Source organism: Scardinius erythrophthalmus (assembly GCF_964197995.2).
Source record: "Scardinius erythrophthalmus genome assembly, chromosome: 16".
In the NCBI taxonomy this organism is placed as follows: domain Eukaryota; kingdom Metazoa; phylum Chordata; class Actinopteri; order Cypriniformes; family Leuciscidae; genus Scardinius; species Scardinius erythrophthalmus.
This window is the reverse complement of record NC_138236.1, coordinates 14,846,438-14,869,695: the sequence shown is the minus strand read 5'-3', so window position 1 is coordinate 14,869,695 and position 23,258 is coordinate 14,846,438. Positions and strand designations below refer to the sequence as shown.

General features: G+C 37.8%; 1 protein-coding gene across 4 annotated transcripts in view; it reads left to right on the top strand.

Moving 5' to 3' along the window:
- sema6cb (semaphorin 6Cb) overlaps positions 1–23,258 on the top strand; it is a 154,289-nt gene that overhangs the window by 115,412 nt on the left and 15,619 nt on the right. For all 4 annotated transcript variants that reach the window (XM_081388412.1, XM_081388411.1, XM_081388409.1 and 1 more), the window contains exons 9-19: positions 3,834–3,924; positions 4,199–4,321; positions 4,395–4,483; positions 5,586–5,803; positions 5,973–6,104; positions 7,911–8,066; positions 8,270–8,443; positions 10,475–10,612; positions 13,442–13,519; positions 20,672–20,730; positions 21,613–21,663. In XM_081388412.1, coding sequence (XP_081244538.1) covers positions 3,834–3,924; positions 4,199–4,321; positions 4,395–4,483; positions 5,586–5,803; positions 5,973–6,104; positions 7,911–8,066; positions 8,270–8,443; positions 10,475–10,612; positions 13,442–13,519; positions 20,672–20,730; positions 21,613–21,663 — 1,309 coding nt within the window. The remainder of the gene's footprint in view (positions 1–3,833; positions 3,925–4,198; positions 4,322–4,394; positions 4,484–5,585; positions 5,804–5,972; positions 6,105–7,910; positions 8,067–8,269; positions 8,444–10,474; positions 10,613–13,441; positions 13,520–20,671; positions 20,731–21,612; positions 21,664–23,258) is intronic.

The following is a 23,258-nucleotide window of genomic DNA, read 5'->3' as shown; positions in this document are numbered from 1 at the left end:
TGTTTAAAATATTTAATCCAAATAAATAAATGTTCGTGGTTCGTGCTGATGTTATTCATCTGTTCTCATACACTTCAGCGTCGCGGTCTCTAGTTTAGATGAGCACTGACACTCTGTGATGAAATAATGGTGCATTTGTAACAGCCGCAGCTTTCTCAGATCGGCTTGGTTTGGATTAAAACTTCATGTACCGATGAGTTTGGAAAATTCTGCACATACTAAACATCAGAGTATCCCTTCTCCTGTCAATTTTTTTTTCCAGATTTTAAATCTTATTGCAGACACTCATTTTGCGTTTGTTCAACTCATTGACCACAGTACATTGAAAGTAAACATTACCGGAAATAAGTGAGATGTACTATTTCCAAACAGAAGTGCATCATGAAGTTCAGTGCAAGTGGTCCATTGTGGCTGTCTGGCTGATTGTGTGAACCTTCCTCAAACAGCATAACGCAAGACCAGAAACAACGCTATTATCCTGCCATTTCATGACAGATTTGAAGTTAGCTGAACATGTAGTTGCTATAGATAACGACTGAATAAATAAAATGAAAAGGAAACAAGTATCACTAGGTGCCACGTCATGAAAAAGACAGCAAGCAACACCTGTACAACATAGGCTAATCCGATTCAGAGGGAACTTTCAGTTCATTCTTATAGCAGCTGTAAATAATTGTTTGATTCTTTTTGAATGATTCATCTTTGGATGCGCCACATACACACAAAATGCCAACCGCATTTTGGTTGTTTTTCTCACTGCTGTCATTCTATCTTTGCTTTATTTTAATGTCATGCAATTCAGTTTGTCAAATGGCTTCAAAATATATTTGAACAAGTCATGATCTGCTCTTAAATAGATTATTTAAGGTGTGAATAGATGTGCTTTGTTGTGATATTTGAGGATGGCTGCCGCAGCAGCGTGTATGATACTGTCAGAAATGAATAAAAATATGTGGGACTGTAGTAAAATTGAATGACGATAGTTTGCCATACCTTGTCTTTTGGTGAATTGAAGCCACTAGGGGTGAGGCCTGGTTAAGTTGCGTTAGTATCTTGTTGAAACTCACGGTTATGGTAAGGGGTGTGACATTTACCAAACATGCTGGAAGCGTGTTGACCAAACACAACACATTGGTCCAGCCGACCCTTCAGAGTGCTTTTCGGAAGGAGGGGTTTCACTGAGACAGAATCTAAACGGAGCGTTACTGACAGACTGGGAAGAGAGGTGCTGCAACAATGTAAAATATGAAAAATTACATGTTTTTTGAACCTATTCTAGTAGACCCCAAAAACAAAATCAAGACTTTGAAAAAGGTCATAATAGGTCCCCTTTAAATTGCCCTTATTATGGTTTTTCGAATATTTCCTTTAATGCAGTGTGTAATATAGCTGTTTGTGATTGTAAACGTTCTGCAAAGTTATAAAGTCGAGAGTGCACGGTAAATAAAGTTATTGTCTCCCAAAAAGACTCTGAACCGCCTAAACGAGTCGTTTTTTTTATTCATATCCTACTGCTTTGCGGTTCTACGTCACTAGAGGATATATTTGCATAATGCTCGCCTATGTTGTGCGTTGTCTGCCCGCGAACAACTTGACCAGCCCTCAAATATGTCATTTTACTGACGACTGCTTCTCAAATCTCGGAGTTTGCTTAACGCTTGCTTTAGAAAGATGGGTCAGTACCCAGTTTATTTGGACCAACTTGCTCCTCAGAATCACAATCTGTACGTATGACTACGTATTTTACGTGTTCAAAATACGTAGTTTTGTGTTTTACATTGTGTAGGTCTCCGGCTAACCGGCCAACTCACGTTATTACTGTCTTACTGAAATACTTCTGCTAAGCAGCTGTGGGACACTATTACCTAAAACTGTGTCTATTAATGCAGATTGCCTGTCATTCTTACTACTTTGAGTAAAAATAAAGGATGGAGCAAGATTTGTTTTACAAACGTTTGTTACATCAGTCATTCATGTTGGTGCTCGTCTAATGTATGCGCTGTTATTGACACAGTTCCCACATGTGCACCGCAATAATTTGAAAATATACACATCGGTTTGTTTATGGACATACACTTGTTAATGCTGATGGTGAGGAATTACAGATGCAACATCTCATAATGTACCTCAAAATGAGTAATGTATCACTGAGAAATCGGTTTGAATCGATCCAAAATCTTTTGAGAAAGATTAGTGATGTATTGCTGAATCGTTTACATTTTAGTGCATGTTTCAAGTCGTCCTTGCGAATGGAGGTTCGGGTTGAATTACTAGTTCTTCCAATGTTCCAAAACAAACAGACACGCTTTCCCTGGACAGAAGTGTACAGATGGTCAACCTTTGACAGAACCAATCCAATGCTACTCCTGCTTTAATTCCCCTCTATTCTTCTCTATCCCTATGAGCTACATGACAGTGTAAGTAGTGGTGAGCTTCAGCAGGTTCAGTAGGTGTTAATCCGATGGGGATGACACACAATGTGACCCTGAATACCAGAATGCCCATAGGACCCTTTCAGCCGCATTGCTAAATGTGTTTGTACATGTGTGTAATCCAGCCGTCTTTGTGAGGACATTTCTAGCCCTGCAGGTTGAATATCTTTGTGGATTTGTACACATGTATGTGTGCATCACCCAAACCAGGCAATTAGCACGCTGTTTTTTTCTTCTGTGAACACCACAGGTCGGAAGCTTCTGCTCTGCATCTGACTAACAACAGAAGCTGGCACACTGTTCACACCTACAGTTCCCAAAGAGGAACAAAACAAAACAACCATGGAACACACACCACCCACTGGTCCACAAACATTTATACAACACCGAATTCAAGCTCCCAAAAGTCTTTGACAGCAAAAACAGCTTTCAAAACATGCACCTAATTGTATACGATTCACCAATGCAGCACTAATCTTTCTCGATTCAAATGATCAGAATTTACAATATTAAACAACAATATTAAAGGGGTTGGATCATTAATTTCCCCTCGTGTCATGCCAAACCTATGGAAGCTTGTTTCCGCCACTGAATAATAAATAAATAATAATAATTGCGACTTTTTATCTCACAATTCTGACTTTTTTTCTCACAATTGCGATATATCAAGTCAGAATTGTGACTTTTTTTCTCAGAATTGCGAGATATGAAGTCAGAATTGTGAGAAATAGTCACAATTCTGAGAAATAAAGTCGCAATTGCGAGATATAAAGTCGCAATTCTGAGATATAAAGTCAGAATTGCATGACATAAAGTCGCAATTGCGTGTTATAAAGTCAGAATTGTGAGATATAAAGTATTCTGTGGTAAAAAAAAAAAAAGTCCATCTTTTTTTTCCCTTAGAATTGGACTTTATATCTCACAATTGTGAGTTTATATCTCACAATTCTGAGAAAAGATGTCAGAATTGCGAGATATAAACACACAATTCTGACTTTATATCTCGCAATTCTGACTTTATAACACGCAATTGCGACTTTATTTCACACAATTCTGACTTTATATCTCGCAATTCTGAGAAATAAAGTCAGAATTGTGAGATGTAAACTCGCAATTGTGAGATAAAAAGTCACACTTATCTTTTAAAATGTTTTATTCTGTGGCGGACACAAGCTTCCATACAAACCTGTATGAGTTTCTCTCTGCATAACAAAAAATATGTTTCGAAAAGTTAGTTTTTGCCCATACATTGAAAGCCAATATGGTCCAAAACAACGATTTGAATGGATGTTTTTCAAACTATTTTTGTGTTAGTGTTCTTCATTTGCTCAGTGGATGTAAGAGGTCTTTTCTTTCTCTCTCTCTCTCTCTCTCTCTCTCTCTCTCACTCTCTCTGGTCAGATGTCATCTCTGGACCAGGATGGAGAGGAGGTGGTCGGTCAAGCCCGTTGCCCTTTCGAATCCCGCCAGTCTAACGTTGGCCTGTTTGCCGGTGAGCTGGCAGAGCCCCATCCGTCTGGGGAGGAAGACACGAAATCTCCTATAATCTCACTAGTGTTCCACTGACATTTTACAAAGTGCAGGAAGTCTCAGTGAGACAGCAGTGATCACAGACGCACAGAGATTTAAAAGGGACATGGGGGAGATGAGACATGTCTCTCATTTTCTCTTTGTGCCATATATACACTGAACTGAACTGAGCTCTGCTTTGTGGGGTTTTGTGTTGTTTTGATTTATCAATACTTATTTCTCACCTCACTTCCCAGGCGGTGACTTTTATTCAGCCACAATGACGGATTTTCTAGCAAGTGATGCAGTGATTTACCGAAGTTTAGGAGAAAGCAGTCCTGTTCTGCGTACCGTAAAATACGACTCAAAATGGCTAAGAGGTAGGTCACCTGTTATGTAGGTATTTTCTGTATAATTTCTGTTCTTTTTCTAATTGTGTCTTTGTTTATGTAGAGCCTCATTTCCTTCATGCCATTGAGTATGGGAACTACGTCTACTTCTTTCTCAGTGAGATCGCTGTAGAGTACACCACCCTTGGCAAGGTCAGACACTTCAAGTACACTGCAAAAACAATTTCTTTCTAAATCACTTCTTTTGTCTTGTTTTCCAGGAAAAAATGTAAATGTCCTTTAAACTAAATAAATTTACATGAAGCAAAGTTGCATAAAATATTAAGATTATTTTCAGAGTATATGTCATTAATCAAGTTTATTAAATTCTTTTCAGACTGTTTTATTCATGTTTTAAGCAAGTTATGTATATATATTAGAGATGCACCGATTCATCGGCCAGGGACCGGAATCGGGCGATTTTCCGCCTGATCGACCCATCTCACGTCTTTCCGATTCCGAACCGGTCTGTTTTGTTGCCAGCGGTACAGGGAATAACGTCAGCTGTGCGTTCTTGCTCTCATCTCTCTGATGGGAAGTGAACAGTCAAATACACACAAAGTTATGTCAAAATGCCTGTCTTGGCTGTGTTAAACACAGTCAGTTTTGGAACATTAAATAGTTGAGAAAGATGACGCCTGTTGTGTAACAGTATATTGGATCCATGCATAAACTCTTAAAGTGATGGGAGCCTAATATTCCTGCTGCTGTCTGTCATGTTAATAAAAGAACAAAAGGCAGAGAAAATCACTCTCTGTTTTTGACTGAATACGTTTTATAACTTTAATTGTAAGCATTAATCTATATTTAAATTTTACAATGAAGACTATCTATTGTTATTTTACATTTGATTACTTTAATTTCTGTAGTATTTCTTACCTGACTGTATACCCACTTGAAAAACTTTAAGCCATGTTTATTTCATTGCTCTTTTTTCTGTTGCATTTGTTTGTGCTGTTGTTTGCAATTTGTTTTTGTTCTTATTTTATTACTGACTTTTTACTTATTTACTTTTTTATGAAAATAAAACTCTGCATTGAAGAAAAGTAGATTTTTGTTTGTATATGCCATCAATTATAGTTCTTAGAAAATCGGAATCGGCAAAAATCTGTATCGACAGGTCACACAAATAAATCTGAATCGGCCAAGAAAATTGCAATCGGTCCATCTATATATATGTATAGAGAGAGAGAGAGAGGTTTGAAAGAGGTCACACACTTCCTTACATTCTTTATGTCTCATTTACTTAAACCAGGTGGTGTTCTCTCGAGTCGCTCGCGTGTGTAAGAATGATAACGGCGGTTCTCCACGGGTTCTAGAGCGGTACTGGACTTCTTTCCTGAAAGCGCGATTGAACTGTTCAGTTCCAGGTGATTCGTTCTTCTACTTTGACGTTCTTCAGTCATTAACCAACGTCATGCAGATCAACCACAGGCCTGCGGTGCTAGGTGTCTTTACCACTCAAGCCAACAGGTACCACAGTCCCACCACAATACATTTTGTATTTCCACACACACTTCAACAACTCCCTAAATGTATTTAACTCCAATCCATTTGGTCTGTTTGTGAATGATTTGTTTGTTGCATTAAGAGTTTGTTTAGATAAAATAGGTGGAACCAAACAGAGTTTTTCTCTCCTCAGCATCACCGGTTCTGCTGTATGTGCATTCTACATGGATGACATAGAGAAAGTGTTTAATGGGAAGTTTAAGGAGCAGCGGAACAGCGAGTCAGCCTGGACGCCAGTTCCTGATGAAGTGGTGCCCAAACCCCGGTGAGTCACGAAGGATATCACAATACTAACAATCCATTTGACACCAATATCAGTCAATTTCACCTTTCTCAAAACCATTTTTAACTCTGCAAAAAGTATGCTGTTGATCATTATTTTTCTTAAAATTTCAATACTAATATAAGTATTGTAAATACTTTTATATTGATTATAAATATATTACATTAAAAAACTTGAGTATTCTTAAAGTAGTGCTCCATTAGGTAAATACTGCTTTAGGTTCTCGATTAACTATTAATGTAAACATTCAATAATGAAAGAACATAGACCGCAAGTATAAGCAGCAGAGATACAAAAAATAATGAATGAATGAATTATGCATTTATTTTAATTAATTATCGAGAGAGAGAGATATGAGAGATGCGTGTATGAATTACCTGAATCTGAATTCCACCCACTGCCCAGGGGGCCCCACAAAATCCAGCCGTTATACTATATAGGCCCCTGTTGTATGAATAATTCTTATATTTATATTAGTTGTATGCCTGAGATTTAAATGAAAACCACAAAAACATGCAATTCGGTTAAATATTTTTTCCAAATATTTGCTTCTCTTACCTCCCCTAAAAATGGTTTAGTCCGATCTAAAGTAATTATTAATTATTCAGTTAGTGACAACATCAGATGGACCCGATAAAATTGTAAGTCCCACCCCCAGCTCGTGAACAGAACCAATCAGAGTTGAGGCGGCAGCTGCCTGAAGTTAATGATGTGGAAGAGCAGGAGACTGACTGATTGAAAAATGTCAGGGAAAAGAACACATAAATCAGGGTACCAGAAACGCCATGAAAAGAAGGAGAGGGAGGCCAGGAGATATGTTGTATCCCAGTCGATCAAGACGTTCTTAAAGACAGGTTGTATTGTTATTTCACTGGGAATAAGAAAACTATCATCTACAGCCTGCCGGGTACTGTCACTTTTCATTATCAGTGAATCACAATCACAATCGACCGAATGATTACATGGTCAAAATCCTTTACATTATTGTAAATAGAGTTAAAAAATTGACACGAGTCATGACGCATTGCATTATACACCTGACCTGCTGGCTGATGATGTATTTTATTACATGAAGAAAACACAATGATATACAAAGAATACATATGTATATGATAATGGTGGAGGGTGGTGGGGGCCCACATCAATATTTTTTCAGGGGACCCCGAATCCTCTAGCTACGGCCCTGCTCTCTGTTAACAATGAAGCTGTGAGTTTAATTACTTTAAAATCAACAATGTTACCCACTTGTTGCTGTTAATATAATGCAGTGGTTCAGTAGCAAAGCTTTGATTTTTGAAGGATTCTGTGAAATTGAAGTCCGGAGTAATGATGCTGAAAATTCAGCTTTGCCATCACAGGAATAAATGACATTTTAAAAGATATTAAAATAGAAAACAATTGTAATATTTCGCAGTATTGCTGTTTTAACTGCATTTTTGATCAAATAAATGTGATATCCCTAGAGTAGCGTGAGGCACTGCACAAAAGAATATATTAACACAACAAATCCAACCTAAAACACCACATACACACAAGTGCCAAAGACTTCCTTTTCATCTTGCTCTGCGTGATATGCCTGGACCTGTTCTCTGGAGCTCGGTGAGCAGCTTGTTCGGCCTCATGGACTCTAAAAACAGCTTTTATTTAACAGTGGCAGATGGTTGGAGTGGCTCTTGTTAATTGTATGTCTGTGAGCTGTTTTTGTAGATAATTTCCATGAGCCTTCATGGGAAAGTCTGTGCAGGTAGAAGTCAATTGTTTTCTTTCTCTCTCTGTCCGTCTCTCTAGGCCGGGATCCTGTGCTGGTGATGGCCCTGCTGCTGGCTATAAGTCCTCCACAAATTTCCCTGATGAGACTCTTACATTCATTAAGTCTTATCCACTAATGGACGAGGCTGTACCGTCTGTCAACAACCGACCCTGCTTCACACGAACCACCAGCCGGTACGCACACACAAATAAGCATGCTCCAATAAAAATTAGACTCATTATTTCAATACTCTGCCTCCGTCTCCCGTTGTTTTCTCAACATCTGCATGTCAGGGAAACTGTTATTAGTGCTGGAGAATAAATAAGTATTTATTGTTGTTAAAGACATGTTTGTGATTTTGTTTTATTGACTAATTAGCTTATGTTTCCTGATGTAGGTTCAAGCTGACCCAGATCGCGGTTGACACGGCAGCTGGCCCATATAAGAACTACACCGTTTTGTTTCTGGGTTCAGAGAACGGACGAGTCCTGAAAATTCTCGCCAGCACACACCCAAACTCAACCTACAGCACGCAGGTTTTGGAGGACATCGATGTTTACAACCCCAACAAGTGAGTTATAATGCACACACACTTAAACACATACTCTTTTGTTACAACGTGATGATATTTTGTCAGCCCACACTGAAAGCAAAAATACTATTTGTTGTTTAATATGCAACTAATGTAGAGTTTTGGACCAATAGACTTCGAGTGCAACAGTAAGGTTCCAGAAGTTAAAGTCCCATTCATTTTCTCCATAGGGAAAATAGATTTCTAATGATGATTACTTATAAACCGGTAAAGACAGACCTACAGTATGAGGTTGTTTATCAACTGTATGCTTTTGCTGAAGCCATCAAGCCACATTTTGCAATAAACGTTCTTTCCCTCATTAAAGCTGTTAAATTCACCGTGTTGTACCTGATTTTTCAGATTTTTTTTCCCAATGTTTTTAAAGTTCCCATGGCAGAAATGAATGGGAATACTTATTGAACTAAGGATGCAGAGAAACTTGCTGCTGTACCATATGTCAGTCAGATCACTGCCCCCGAGGTTATGGCTCTGATGCTGATCTGCATTTTGATAGAGTTTGCTTATTAGAATACACATGAACTGGACAAGCCTGAAAAAAAAAATGAGTTTAGTGAGTCAGTTGTAAGTTTTTAGTGTGAATTGAGTTGAAAATGTTAAATCTTGTTGTCAGATTTTATTGATCATTTGAAATATTTTATTGAAACGGTTTCAGAGATTTCTTTATTCAAGTAGATAAGAGCTGTACCAAGATGGCTGCCGAGTAGACTGACTTGCCTAAAAGGGATTTTAGGGAAGCCCATTGAAAGAAACCATTCAACAGATAAATTAAAATGCCACTTTTCTGAGCAAACATCTTCACCTAGAAGGTTCTTTCACTGTTCCGCTCTTCTCATGCACTTCACACTCATTGACAGGTCTCTATGTCGACAGAGGCGTTTGATTAAGAGAGAATCTCCCTCCAGTAAATTGGGCGGATGGTACGTGTGGAGCTGTAATTGTACTCCTGGGATCTCGTCCATGTTTGTGTTCCTCTTGTGTATCTGACAACAAGCCTCAACTCCAGCTGAGACTCACAAGTTCCACAACAAAATGTGACCACATCTTCAGGCAGCATTGCTCATTTTTCCCCTGAAAACCCCACCTCGCGTCTAGGTTAGCCTTTGGGAAAGACACTTGACATGATGCAAAGGATTTATTTAGATTATTACAGATACTGAGGAAGATGAATTACAGTCAGCCTTTATGGCATGACCTTCTTCAATCAACTCAATGAGAGTGACTCGTCTGTGTGATACACATATTGGATTTCTTTCTATATTGGGTTTTTCTTTTTTCTTCTTTTTTCTTTTATTGGGGATTGCTTTTTCCTTCCATTAGAGAGAAAGGTTTATCCTAACCTCCTTTAAAACCACTTTCATTCTATTTTTGAACACAAAATAAGATGTATTAAAGAATCACTGAGCTGTTCTTTTCCATAAAATGAAGGTATATTGTGACCAGGAGAACATTTCAAGCACAAAAAAATGTATACGACTATAATTTTTCCAAAGTAGTCCATATGACCACTATAGTCATATAAAGTAGTCCATATGACTACTCTATTTTAAAAGTTTGAAGAATGTGTTTTTGTCATTTTTATTCGTTTTGTTTTTTATTATGTTTATATAGATTTTATTCATTTTTTATTTCAGGTTTAGTTATAGTCATTTTAGTACATCAAATTAAACTAAATGAGAAATGTTGTCTTAACATCTAGCTGAAATAAAATAACATAAACAATTTTTTTATTTCAATTAACATTTATTTCATTTCAAGTGATAACTTTTTAAATGGTTTTAGTTAACTATAATAACCCTGCCTATTAAATTTTTTTTTCCTTAAGGATTTTTTTTCATTAAGGATTCCTTAATGTCCCTGTTTCATTCTTACAGAACAGTATGCTAGTATCCAATTTCAAATATAGCCTTTATTAGCATTAATGTTGTATGTTGTACATATATGGTACTCTTGGATCCTCTTTAATAACTAAAATGACATTCCAACACAAACCACCATTTCTCTCTTCAGATGTAATGTGCGTGGCGAGGACCGTAGGATTCTGGGATTGGAGTTGGACAAGGACCATCATGCCCTGTTTGTGGCATTCTCAAGTTGCGTGATCCGTGTTCCTCTCAGTCGCTGTTCTGACTACGGCAACTGCAAAAAGTGAGTGAAAATGCACATGGAACCCAGACCCCCAATCATTCAATTAAAAATGTATTATATGTGAAAACACTTAATACAATCTTGTACTACACCTTTAAGTAACATGTACTCTTTTAAACAAGTACATTCATAAGGGTTATTAGAGAATTTTAAGATATTTATTGAAGATGGAGCCAACATTACAAACTCTATTGACGATGCAGTGCAGCAGCTCAGTCCTCAGAGAAAAATCTAGACAGTCGTCTTCTAAAGAATCTTCTAAAAAAGTCCTGTGCCAGTTCTCTTTTGATCTATTATGGATAATGTTCTCCATAAGTGCAGTGAAAGCAGTGTGTGTTTCCAAAGACATGCATTCGTAAATGCATTGAAATTTAAACACAGATGCATTTTAGAGGGCAAAAGGTTTTAGCTTGCATCCCGGTCTTCGTTGATGTAGACGTGTTTCCTCCTTCGCATGCTACAGTCCTCCAGCCAGCATCACCACATGCTTTGACTACTCTCACGTAAATTAGAGCCATCTGATTGGCTGCAGGCCAAGACACAGCAAACAATTCCTTTTTTTCCACACAGCTGTAGTATAACGAAGCTGATAGACTGTTTCCCCTTTTAAAAAGATCTCCAAATCCTATCAGGGAATTTCATTCCCAATTTCTTTCCAAAAACAATCCTGATGTCTGATCCAACCGTGTCTTAACTTTTTACCAATATGTTAGCTCATGCCTGCTCAGCCTCAGGAGAAACACTCACACGGGATTCTCTGTGGACTTGTGAGAAAACATCTCTCTCTTTTTCCCTCTGTTTTTATCTCGCTGAATTGTTTTCACACACGCCGAGTGCTGGTTGCAAAAATAGCTGTGTTTGTTTAAATTCAAACAGGTTTAAAAACCTGGTCAAAGAGAATTGCAAAAAAATCGGTTTGGTATCAACCAGGTTTCCCTGAACTACCTTCCACTGGTTGGTCAAGCAAATAACTCCACCCCAAAATCACTCCATTGGTTGAGCCACTGTTAGTCCATGTCAGGCAGGTCGCAATGTTTTTATAGCTATGTTTCCATCCAAAATGTGTGAATTTAGCTTGTCCACAAAATTGGATTATCACATAAAACATTTGCGAATAAAGCACCGTTTACATTCCATGTGTTCAAGAGAACAAAAATCGTCACTTCCTAGGAAACTGGCGCCAAATAACTGTTGCTGCAATCGGGAAGCCACTGTGGCTCTTTTACTCTACATCATAAATGACTTGTGCCTCAGAGCGCGCGGACAAAACGCAATAAACGCTGTCATGTTATCTTGCGTTCGGACGCCTGATGTTTGTGAACACAATCATGTGAGAGTTCTGTGAGGTCAATACACCAAATCATTTTGATGACAGACTTTGGCTCAGGCATTTTCAAAATAACTAAAACAATATTTGACATGCTATACAATGAAACTGATCCAATCACATCCTCTGAGTCAAAGTCACAGTATTTCTGTTGCGCATCGAGTGATTTATTCAGTAAATGCGTTTCCATTGTCATTTATGCACTTATGTCTTCTTATCAGATAAAAAAATTATCCAACTCAATTGAGCACATACATTTTTATGCATTTTGGAGTTTCCATCCAGCATTTTTTCACAAATATAGCATAAGATCGATTTCTTATAGTTGTTTATGTACTTTGAATGAAAATCGCAATCCTTATTCTGACGTATTTCCTGTTGAAAGCGAAAGTTTGGGTGGGACACGCTGTATCAAAGGGCTTGTTGTGAGTTTATTCTTTAAAAGCCAATAGGCATTAGTTAGCTAACTAATGCTACTTGCTAGTTGGATGCAGGTGGTATTAAGGGGTTGGACATTGTCATTCTAGAAAACATTTGATTAGACAAAAATCTGTGTAGTGCAGGATAAGTCATCAATATTTTTTCTCAGTTCTACCTTAGGAGAAAGTCGAATTTTCGACATATAAATTAAATTATTTATTATGCACCTTTTTTTTTTTAAATGGAGAAGTAAGCTAATTCCTATGAATGTAAAATACATGATTCGCCGATGTAAATAAAGTATAGCAAAGTGCACAATAAAACTGTTGTCAACTTTTAGTAGGTCATTAGTATATAGATGTCTTTAACCCTTATAGCCAGACTAAAGCCCACCAACTCCATTTTTGCTTTCATTTTTTTACAATTTAAACTGGAATAAGAGAAAGTATTTTACCATCTTAACACATCTAACATTTAACAATAGATAATTTGTTAAAGAACAGTGACCAACAGGCATAGCATGGAGAAATTAACAATCTGTGAAGAGGAAAAAAATAGCAGAAAAGTGGAAGTGACCTCTCCCTTCCACTCCGACTCATCTAGTCACCTCACACATGCTTTTTGTCCTTTCTTCCCTGTCTTTTGCTCTCTTTCCATCTCTCTTTCCATCCCCCTTTCCATCCGTCTCTCTCACTGCTTCATGGTGCAACTCGCCAGCTTTGCCCTGTATCTGAATCTCAGTTGGCCTCTGGCAAACACAACACACCTGTCAATCATGCAACACAAATACACAAACACACACACACACCTGACTCTACAGCAGTCAGTCACTTTTTTCCCTCTCTCTCTCTCCTTTTTCTGAGTCTGAGTGACTGTCTGACCAGCGAGAGGCATTAATGCTTTGTTATGGAGATGCCGTGTCTGGCTGTCCCTTCCAGCTTGTCACATACACTTGGAGAGAGAGGGGAAAGGGAAATGGGAGGGAGTCAGGAGACAGTGAGCGAGGAAAACACAACCTTTCCAGGACATGTGGTATGAGTTAACTCTGTATGTGTGTGTGTGTGTGTGTGTGTGTGTTTTAGGAGCTGTCTGTCCTCGCGAGACCCCTACTGCATCTGGCTGAGTGCGGGGAACTGTGCCACAGTGGCGCCGGGATTCAAGTGAGTTAAAGCTACATCACGCGACCCTTCTATTAGTCTTGCCACAGTAAACACTTTTACGGTTCATTAGAATAAAAGAGCCTACACAGCTACTGAATTCTGTACACAAGCTGTCTGGGCAATGGACAATTTTGTGTGTCTATAGCGTGCATCATTGTTAAAGGTCTCTTAGGGCTTACGTTACTCTAAACATACTTAAAACATCTGGTAAAAATCAGATGGCCGTAAAATGTCTTCAAAATTTATAACCAAGTGTGGTTGCAGATTTTTTTCTAGACAGTCTATGTACAATGACCAGGATGACTTCATAGATAACATTTAAAAGCAGTTTTACAGTAAATTGATTTAGCATTCTGGTTTACATTTACAATAAAGTATTGATTTGATTACATTATTTAAGGCATTTAGGTGTCAAAGAGTGAACAATACTTTTACAGCATTCATTAAAGGGTTAGTTCACCCAAAAATGAAAATTCTGTCAGTAATTACTCACCCTCATGTTGTTCCATCCCCGTAAGACTTTCGTTCATCTTAGGAACACAAATGAAGATATTTTTGATTCAATCTGAGAGCTGGATCACTCCTCCATGGGCTTCTATGGGATCGAAACTTGCCGGCCCAGAAAAGTTAATAAAGGCATCGTCAAAATAATCCAAGTTACTACAGTGTACAACCCAGAAGCGTTGCGCTGTTACACTACGTGAATTCACTCAGGCCCACACAGAAGAAATTGAATAGTTTAATAAAATTTTTATTTTTGTTTGTTTTTTGCGCACAAAAAGTATTCTCTGACGAATTCATGCATCTATCTATGAATATATTACAGACATTAATAATGTTTTACGTTAATTAACATTTTACGTTGTTATGCCTTTGCCAGGCACTTTAATTAAAAGTGACTTACATTGCATTCAAGGTATAATTTTTTTAGCAGAATCAAACCAATGATTCTGGTTTGCTAGCACCATGCTCTACCATTTGAGCAGCAGGAATACTAATTCACGTATGTTTTTAGCAGTTGCAAAGATCTCTAGCTGAAAGGTCATGTTGACATACTCACCATTTTATGAAATATCAGCTCTTGTCAGGGATGTATCTACAGTAATACTGCCTCTCCAATTGTCAAGCAGAAGTTAATTCGTTGTGTGTGCTATAATGAGTGTAGATCGAGGGATTGAATTTGTTATTATTAATGTTTTGCTGAGTGGTCGCTGCGGTTGTCATCAGTTGTGGAAAGCAACAGCAGCAATATTCTTCCCAGCTCACTTTAATGTTTCCCCGCTCCTGAGTCACATCCACTGACATACAGCTGCAATTTTGGTTTATTAAAAAGAAGTTATAACCCTGAAGTGGAAATGTTACTGAGAGATCAACATCTTATTCTCAACATACTATTGCTGATTAGTGCATTTATCTCTACACACACACAAGTTATTTTAATTAAGTGTTTAATTATATTTTCTGACCATAAACTTGATTATTGGCTCTTAATGTGTCCTAATGTGAGGATTGATCTCTATAAACAGAGATGGGGAATCATTTCATCTTGAACTCATGAACATTGTTACGTACACAGCAGATTTCCAGACCGCAGCCAACAAAATGGACAGAACTTGTGAGAGTACTTATCTGTGTCCCAGAAGAGCTTTGGTTTACTCCAGCATTCAATTATATGCTTCCATAGCCAAACTTATGTCAGAGTCATACATCTTCTGCTGTCAGATGCCATACAGTCTTCCATAATCATAGAGCGCATTAGAATTATAAAGAGCTCTAGAATCTTGGCTAGAATCTAGAATTTTGGGTTTTGTTATAGAAACCAAAAGCAGCAGCACTGAAAATATAAAACTGATGTAGATGGAATAACAGAGTTTTAAAGTGTGTCAGTAATATCTTAAAAATACAATAAATCAGATCAATTACAAACCAAATGGTAGAATTGAATTACACAATATAGAAATAAAATACACTACCACTACCATTTACCAGTATTTTTTTTTTCTTGAAAGAAATGAATACTTTTATTCAGCAAGAATAAGTGACAGTAAGAACATTTATAATTTTACAAAAGATTTCCATTTCAAATAAATGCTGTTCTTTTAAACTGTCTATTGATCAAAAATATATATCACTGTTTCAAGAAACATATTAAGCAGCGAAACTGTTCTTAACATTGATAATAAGAAGAAATGTTTCTTAAGCACCAAATCAGCATATTCGAATGCTTTCTGAAGGATCATGTGACACTGAAGACTGGAGTAAATATGCTGAAAATTCACAGGAATAAATTACATTTTAAAATATTTAAAAATAGAAAACAGTCATTTTAAATTGTAATAATTTTTTACATTATTACTGTTTTCACTGTATTTTTGAGCAAAAAATGAATCACACCTTGGTGAGCATAAGAGACTTATCAAAAATATACAAAAAATCTTACTGACCCCAACCTTTTCATTGATAGTGTAAATGTGCTATTGTTCATCACAGTTTAGTAGGTAAAGAGCAATTATTAGCACAAGTCTTGTTTTCACATCACAAATAATTGATTTGTAGTGAAGACGCATTTAGCTGCACTTTATTTTCTGATTTCACCATGTTGATTAACTTGACCTGTACTGATTGCCACTATTACCATAAAGTCCATAAATTCTGCGCTTATGGCAATCAGACTTATTGCACATGAAAGTGCAATATATGGCTGAAATCAACCGGTCAAACTGGATGTAGTCATTTTCAGGAGTCAGTGTGCACACATCACATTAAAATAAACTAGTCATGTTAGTCACATGTGGATCCCTTTCCAATGGGCTTTTGCCCTGAATAAGCTGCAAAAAAACTTAATGCTGAGTTTAAGTCAGGCAACGTGAGACTTGAGAGAAGGAGAACAAGAAATAAGATGAGAGAAAATGTAGCTCCAGAGCGAACTATGCATTTAAATGCTAATCAATGTAATCTAATGAAATTCTGCTAGACTGAGAGGGTGAAATGTAAGAAAAGAGGGCAATAGATGTACGATGGTAATACTTTGGCTTTGGTTTTTAAAATAGATCTGTGGCTTGTTTTTTGGGGTGTAGAAGAATATGAAGAAAATATGACTTTATTATCTTGTGGGATATTTTCTCTTTGTGTTCTCCTTTTCCCTATTCGCACTCTCCCAGGGGCAATTTAATCTCCATATGATGAGAGAGCGTGTTTGTGCTAATGTATGTGTGCAAGTGTGTTGGCCAATTCAGGTATAATGAAAAGCATGCATCTCTGAGGCATATTGATGTTCAGATATTATGCACCTGCAAGATCCCAATTTACCACTTTATGCAGGAGATTTTTTTTATCTTGTCCTTCCATTTATCCTTCAATATGAGATGAAGTCATCCCCGCTCCCTCTCTTTCCCTTTCCTTCCCTCTCGTTCTGTCACTCTCTCCCCTCTCAGGTTAATGGAAATAAGGACTTTAAATCATGTCAGGTAGAGAGGGCTGATTCACAGATAGATTGAATATGCAGGGCAGGGCGAGGCAGGAGAAAGGCAGGGGCTGAAATGGGGTGCCAGCATTAGATGATAAGTTGTTTGTATGCTAGTGTGTTTTTTCTCCGAAGCATTTTTAAGGGGTCATGACATTGCTTTATGTTCTTTGGGGTTCACTTATAATGTTAAAAAAGATTTTTTGCACAGAAAAAGCAAATATATATGCAGAAAATGTATTATTTCCAACAACCTGACCCTCTGCCTGAAATTATACGTTTTTTTAAGGGACGGCTCCTTTAAGACTTGTCAGTAAACGGCCACTGTTATGAATGAATAGCATCATTTCATAGAAAACAGTATCAATGCCCACTTTCAATACATTGCTATTTTGAGGCAACTGAAATAGACTGCGCCATTGACCAACAAAAACCTGGTCTAAAGTCAATGGCGCAGTATTTATTTTTTTGTTATTTTAAGGGTGGATTAGTAATATGAGCCTATAGGCGTGTGCACAACGTGCGTACACTCTGCTTATTACACACACAGGGACGCGCAGCAGTACACAAACTGCCCAAATATTAAAAATAAAAGGATTACAATGTAAAAGATTATTATTGTGTGCATAAAGATATGGTGGAATCCGGCTTGTCCCGTAGATGGTCTGCTTGTGCACTTTAACCTCGCACACGAGCAGATCCGTTTCCTCTCTGGAGAAGCGTTCAGTCTTTCCACTTGCAAATTCCGCCATGTAAATAGCGACAACTGCCTTTTAAAGGTAATGGGAGATGAGACTCTGATTGGTTTATTGATCGTTACCCCAGAAACACCTTCTTTTTTTCTTTTTTCTTTTTTTTTCTTTTTTTGTGATTTTCCTTTTATTGTGACAGGACAGTAGAGAGATGACAGGAAACGAGGTGGGAGAGAGACGGGGGATGGTATCAGGAAAGGTCCACGAGCCGGGACTCGAACTCGGGCCGCCCGAGCGCAAAGGCGCTACATGTCGGCGCACTGACCGCGAGGCCATTGGCGCCGACCAGAAACACCTTTTTTAACTTTAGTCCTTTTGGTGTGTTCAAGCGCAGCTTTTTGGCCGAGACGCAACCGACAAGAGGCGACAACCCAGTCAGTTCTTTAACGTCGGCTTGGTGTGTCCCGGGCTTTAAGCTATTCAACTTCCAGGATGTTCTTAATGGTACAAAACCCTCTTATACAGTATGTCAAAAGACCAAAGCAAATTTTTATTGACCATTTTCATGATCCATTTAAAGGGATGGTTGATTATGATTTCACTTTTCTAACTTTAGTTAGTGTGTAATGTTGTTGTTTGAGCATAAACAACATCTGCAAAGTTACAACGCTTAAAGTTCAAAGCAAAGGGAGATCTCTTTTTAAGGACTACAACAAATGGCTGGTAGGGACTACACAAGCTTCCTCCCGGGTTAGTGACATCACAAACCCTAACATTTACATAAACCCCGCCCCCGGGAACACGCAGTCCATGTTGAGAAGAGGAATAGTTGTTGTAGTACAGCACATTTGTGAGTCTGCTCAAGCACGTCTGTCTTTTTACATTTATTGCAATACAGTACGCAACACAAATGCAATAGCATGTCACTCTGTAGGCATCTTACAACAGTTCCCACACTACCGAGTTATAGATTATTATAATGAAAGAATGTGCTAGGCCTAATCAATGACTTGAAGATAGTTAACTCCACATTAGCTATATAAATTCATCAACTAACCATTCAGAAATATCCTGTTGCATTCTACATGTTGTCACTTCTTGAGTCTCTCCATTATTGTCCGACTTCGGTTTGAACATAAAAGGAGGAACAGTCATTTTAGTGTGTGTCTGCAGGCTGCTAACACACAAGCTGTTGAAGCTCCGCCCTCTGTGCCGGGAGCAGCAGCTAATTTGCATTCAAAGGGACACACACAAAAACAGCACGTTTTTGCTCACCCTCAAAAAGGGACAATTTTAACATGCTATAACTTATCTGTGGGGTATTTTGAGCTAAAACTTCACATATACACCCAAGTATGATGATTAAATTCAGTGGTCAAATATATAGATTTAATAATTTGCACTTATTTTATAATTTTACAGTACTAAAGTAAAAATAAGATATTTTTTTCTGCAGACCCCCAATACTCCCTTGGGCCTGTCTTGTTTCCACAATAGCGCAAAATTAATTGCACCAGGCAAATAGCACTTTTCGTGAACCTGTTGTAAATCTAATTTAAATTTAAATCAAGGCATCTTTGCCCTGAAATTAATGATTATAATTATGCACTAATAATTAGGTCAGTGCAGAACTTGATTGCAAGGTGCATAATGAATAAGATGCCCGTTCTTGCGCTGAAATACCACACGCCCAAAACAAGTGATTTTTTGAGAATCCTGATTTTGGACTTTTGGATACAGGATCGCATACTTCATTAGACCACGGCCCCACCGATCTGATCACATCTCCATGGTAACACTTAGAGGAAGCAAAAAGCGTCAGAACACATTATGCGTCTGTGTGCGAGATGTCACTCAGGTGCTCGCCTCGGCAATGACACGCTCGGCTCTGTGATGCCAGGAGCAGTGGAACATTGCAGTTGCTCAGAGCAACGTGTCACCCTGGTTACGCTGTATGAGTCAGCAGCGTCCCTCTCTGTAAACATATTTTATTCAAATTTGACTTAATATGCTGTTTTACCCAAACACTCATTTCTTTCACACAAAGGTTCTTACAGTACATCTAAAATAGTCAAAGCTGAAGGCGCTCTTATGTTTTTTGGCACTCGTGTGCTTGAATAAATAAAACTTCCCATAGCTTGTTCTGCTAATTTGACATGTAAACACATTAATTACATATGTGCACTTTAAATTCATTCAGCGTTTGTTAATAACATTGGGGCTTGATATTTGCGTAATGATTTGAAATGATGTGTGAAAATGTTCTAAATATATTTTTCTTTTTTACCAGCATTGAAGCCTTTTTTTAATTAAAATATATTTTGGCATTACAAACAATAGGATTATTGCACTATTATTACTTAGATATTTGTGGAAAACTGTTCACTTCATTGTTATTTTTGCAGCATCATGTTAAAGATGAGTCAGTCTCTGTTTCTCATTAAAATTACGTCTGTCACAAACACATGGTCATGTTGTGATGATGTCCCTCTGTAATTTTATTTTAATGGCTTAATGTCAGAAATTTTCATGTAAATGGGGTTCTGTAGGGGTCAAAACTTATGATAAAACTTTTGAATTGTGCATGTCACTTTATCTGCAACTTTCAGACTTACAGTGCGATTTACTGAGTAATATGTTGCAGTTCCTATAAAATTGCCAAATTTATTCTCATTCGGCGCTTAATTTAGAAGTCTTGTGTACATACTACATACTAATACATTTGCATTTGTTTCTTGTCTTATGAAAACATGGCTGTCAGTCATGGAATAGAGAAAGTGTACTGGCATGGCAGACACTCGATCCTCAATCATATTGTAACGTTATTTCCCTTTACAGTTGCTTGGAGAGGCATCAACAGACTGCTGACAGCACAACTAATTAGAAGGATCATTCAGGGAGAGGCTCACAAAAGAATGATTGTCACTCCCTTGTCCTCTTTCTCACTCTCTTCTTCTCTCTCTGCTCTGTCGTTCTTCCTCTCTGTCTCTGTCACAGGTCTGGATTTGAACAGTATGTGGAGAGTGGATATCCTCAGTACCCAGACAGCTGTCATGGTGAGTTTCAGATAGTCCGAGCTGACTTGCTTCCAGAGATCATAACTCATTCACACTATTATAACATCCCTACACATTCCTGCTACAACTCCACTATTGTTCTGAAGACTCACAGAACTCTAGAACCCTACTGAGAGAATCTTATGGAACATGTCAAGAACATGTCTAGCTCATGTATCACATTTCAATAAGGAAAGAGACAATAAGAAGTCACATCTTACTGTGCAAGATTTTTTAATTTAATTATTTTTATGACAACTAAGCATAAAAAATCCTTTCTCAAAAATGATACATTTAAATGCTGAAATATAGTATAATTTACTTGATTTTAATTGATAATATATTTCAAAAGTGATCTAAATACATTTATAATTTTACAAAATATTTATATTTCAAATGAATTATTTTCTTATAAGCTTTTTCTAAAACTGTCCATCAAAGAATAATAAAAAAAAACTTACAGACACCAAACATTTAAATAATATATTATAATATAATATAATATAATTATGTACAAACAGGGTTGTTGTTGTTGTTGTTGTTGTGTTCGCATTAAAATAATGAGAACCTGGGGATGTTCATGTAGATTCATGTATCATGTAACTTCTTGTGCTGTAATTACAAAAAAACTTACATTCTTGTGCTGTAATTGCAAAAACCTTAACTGTAGTAAGAGTACTGTTGTGTCTGGCCTTGAATGGCTTATTGTATTTATGCATCAAAATGGAGATGGATGCAATATGGTACTATAAGACAACTGTTCAAAAAATAATTTGATTAATAGAAAAAAATCACAAAAAACAATTCTTCTGCCAATTATTATAATTCATTAGGCTGACTGTAGGCCAACTTGATTTCCTTCTTCTTTTATCCTTTCTGTAGATGTCTTGGCCACAACTCGCAAACAGAACCCTGCGGTGGACTCTGCGTACGGTCAGTGCCCTAACTCGATCTCAATTCAGACATTTAAATTGATTTAGCAAATGATTACCCATTGTCCAGCCATATTCACAGTCATGTTCATATCCATTGACCATTTTAAATCAAAACATTTTATGGCCAGCCATTATATTCAGTAAAGTTGGGCCTTGCATTCAATAATAGGCTCACAGATTGCTATTATTTTTTCTACATTGTGTCACTGCTATCTTGGTGTGAATATTACATCATGTCTTTTATCCGACAGTTTGCCTTTCACGCACACATGCATAAATCTTCAATCTGTCCTGTTCTGACCTCTGAGTAGCTCTTACAACAGCTCCCAGAGAGGCGTTAGTTTCCCAGATCAATAGAGTCCGTTAGACAAATGACCCGCAGTGAGGCTGCAGGCTGCAGATCTGGACGGCAGACAGAAATGTCCTGCAGCGCTCTGGGCCATATCACAGAGCTCTGAGCAAGAGTTTTGGAGGAACCACTGAAAATCACGATCTGACAAATTAATTTTCTCACTGAGTGAATGTGTGACAGACGGGATGTGTGTGTGTGTGTGTGTGTGTGTGTGTGTGTGTGTGTGTGTGTGTGTGTGTGTGTGTGTGTGTGTGTGTGTGTGTGTGTGTGAGAGAGAAACAGAGAGTGTGTATGTTGTGATAGACAGTGTATGTGTATGAAAGATTTGAGAGAGAGAAAGAGAGCATATGCGTGTGCTTTGGAAGGAGAGAGGGAATGTGTGTGTGTGTGTGTGTGTGTGTGTGTGTGTGTGTGTGTGTGTGTGTGTGTGTGTGTGTGTGTGTGTCCATGCATGCACGTACGTTTGTGTGTGGTGTTGAAGAGAGAAATAGAAATGTGCAGTATTATATTTCAGACAGTCATGAGCTAATACTAGCTGACAGCTTGCCTGTGTGTGTGTGAAAGTGTGTTAACATCCCTGGGTGGTGTTGTCTGATTTTGATTCTAAAGCGTGCCAGAGGATGCTGTGTGATCCGGGTCAGAGCATTCAGCTATTGTACCACATACAATACGCTCTGCGCCCCTCACACACACACATCACAGCTCCCCATCCTCTGTGGATCATGGAGAAATATCCAGTATATTTCTCAAAATCCGTGTATTACCATCTGGATTAGTCACATGAGGTTATTTGCATAAATGAGTTTCAGTAAATAACATTTCCAAGTCACCTGATTTGTTCTGTTCTAATCTCCAGCTTATAAATAAGAGCTGATTATAGTAGTAATATATTTCTAAGATGGCCTACAGTCTGTCCATCAGCCAGTGGACTACTTGCACAACTACTTCCGCACTCTACTTGTTATTACAACTCGGGAGTTTCCGGTAACAGCGTTCAGCACACCTAAACATGAGAACCCATGGCTGTAAATTGATTCAAACAATGAATCATGTTCTCTTGGCTAACATGAATTCTCTTGAACCTGCTGAAATGTTACAGTTTAGATGAGCACTGACACCCTTTGGTGAAATAATCAGATATGTTTAACAGCCGCTGTTTTATCAGGTCAACTTGGGATTAAAACTTCATGTTCCGTTGAGTTTGGAAAATTTCTTAACACTGTAGTCATCAGAATGTCTCT